Source organism: Propithecus coquereli, unplaced genomic scaffold, assembly GCF_000956105.1.
Source record: "Propithecus coquereli isolate 6110/MARCELLA unplaced genomic scaffold, Pcoq_1.0 Scaffold404, whole genome shotgun sequence".
Taxonomy (NCBI): domain Eukaryota; kingdom Metazoa; phylum Chordata; class Mammalia; order Primates; family Indriidae; genus Propithecus; species Propithecus coquereli.
Window position 1 is genome coordinate 84278 of NW_012149775.1, and position 596 is coordinate 84873.

The following is a 596-nucleotide window of genomic DNA, read 5'->3' on the forward strand; positions in this document are numbered from 1 at the left end:
CCCTGCAGCTGATGTCGTGGTTGTCTTGTACCAAAGGACACAGAGAATAGCACTGATGACAGCAGCAGCAGCAGCAGCATACGGAAGGGCTGGCCATCGACGCCGAGCACCAAGGCCTTCCCTGGGAAAAGGGCCTCATCACACGCTGGACACCCAGAGCCTCAGCCTCCTCTGCTCCCCTCACCCTGGCCTGACCCCCCCACCGGGGCACAACCCTGCATGGTCGCCCCAGGCTCACCAGAGGGCACAGCGTGAGTGCTGTGATTTCCGCTGTGTCCCACGTAGCAGGGAACCTCTGCTCCTCTCCTTGGGGACCCTGGTGGCCACCCAGGTCTGGTAGATCCCATTCCCATAGGGCAGGCAGGACACCCCCAGACTGCTGGGTGTCCTGGCTCAAAGGTGCCGCATCCTGATGCCAGGCCAGAGAGACATTCTGGGCACAGAAGCCAGAAGCCAAGCCCGTCAGGGTGATGTTCCCTCCAAGGCCTGGCTGCAGATGACATTCACCCTGGGGGTCACTGGGGAAGGAAGGGCACAGCTGGTGAGGCCCAGGACCAAGCCCTGCTTCCCTCCAAGAGACACACAGGGAGCAGGGC

General features: G+C 62.6%; 1 protein-coding gene across 1 annotated transcript in view; it reads right to left on the reverse strand.

Moving 5' to 3' along the window:
- Nucleotides 1-596, reverse strand: part of MICA (MHC class I polypeptide-related sequence A) — a 28977-nt gene that overhangs the window by 868 nt on the left and 27513 nt on the right. The window contains 5 exon segments of the mRNA XM_012652896.1: nucleotides 7-121; nucleotides 239-289; nucleotides 292-312; nucleotides 315-351; nucleotides 353-518. Coding sequence (XP_012508350.1) covers nucleotides 7-121; nucleotides 239-289; nucleotides 292-312; nucleotides 315-351; nucleotides 353-518 — 390 coding nt within the window.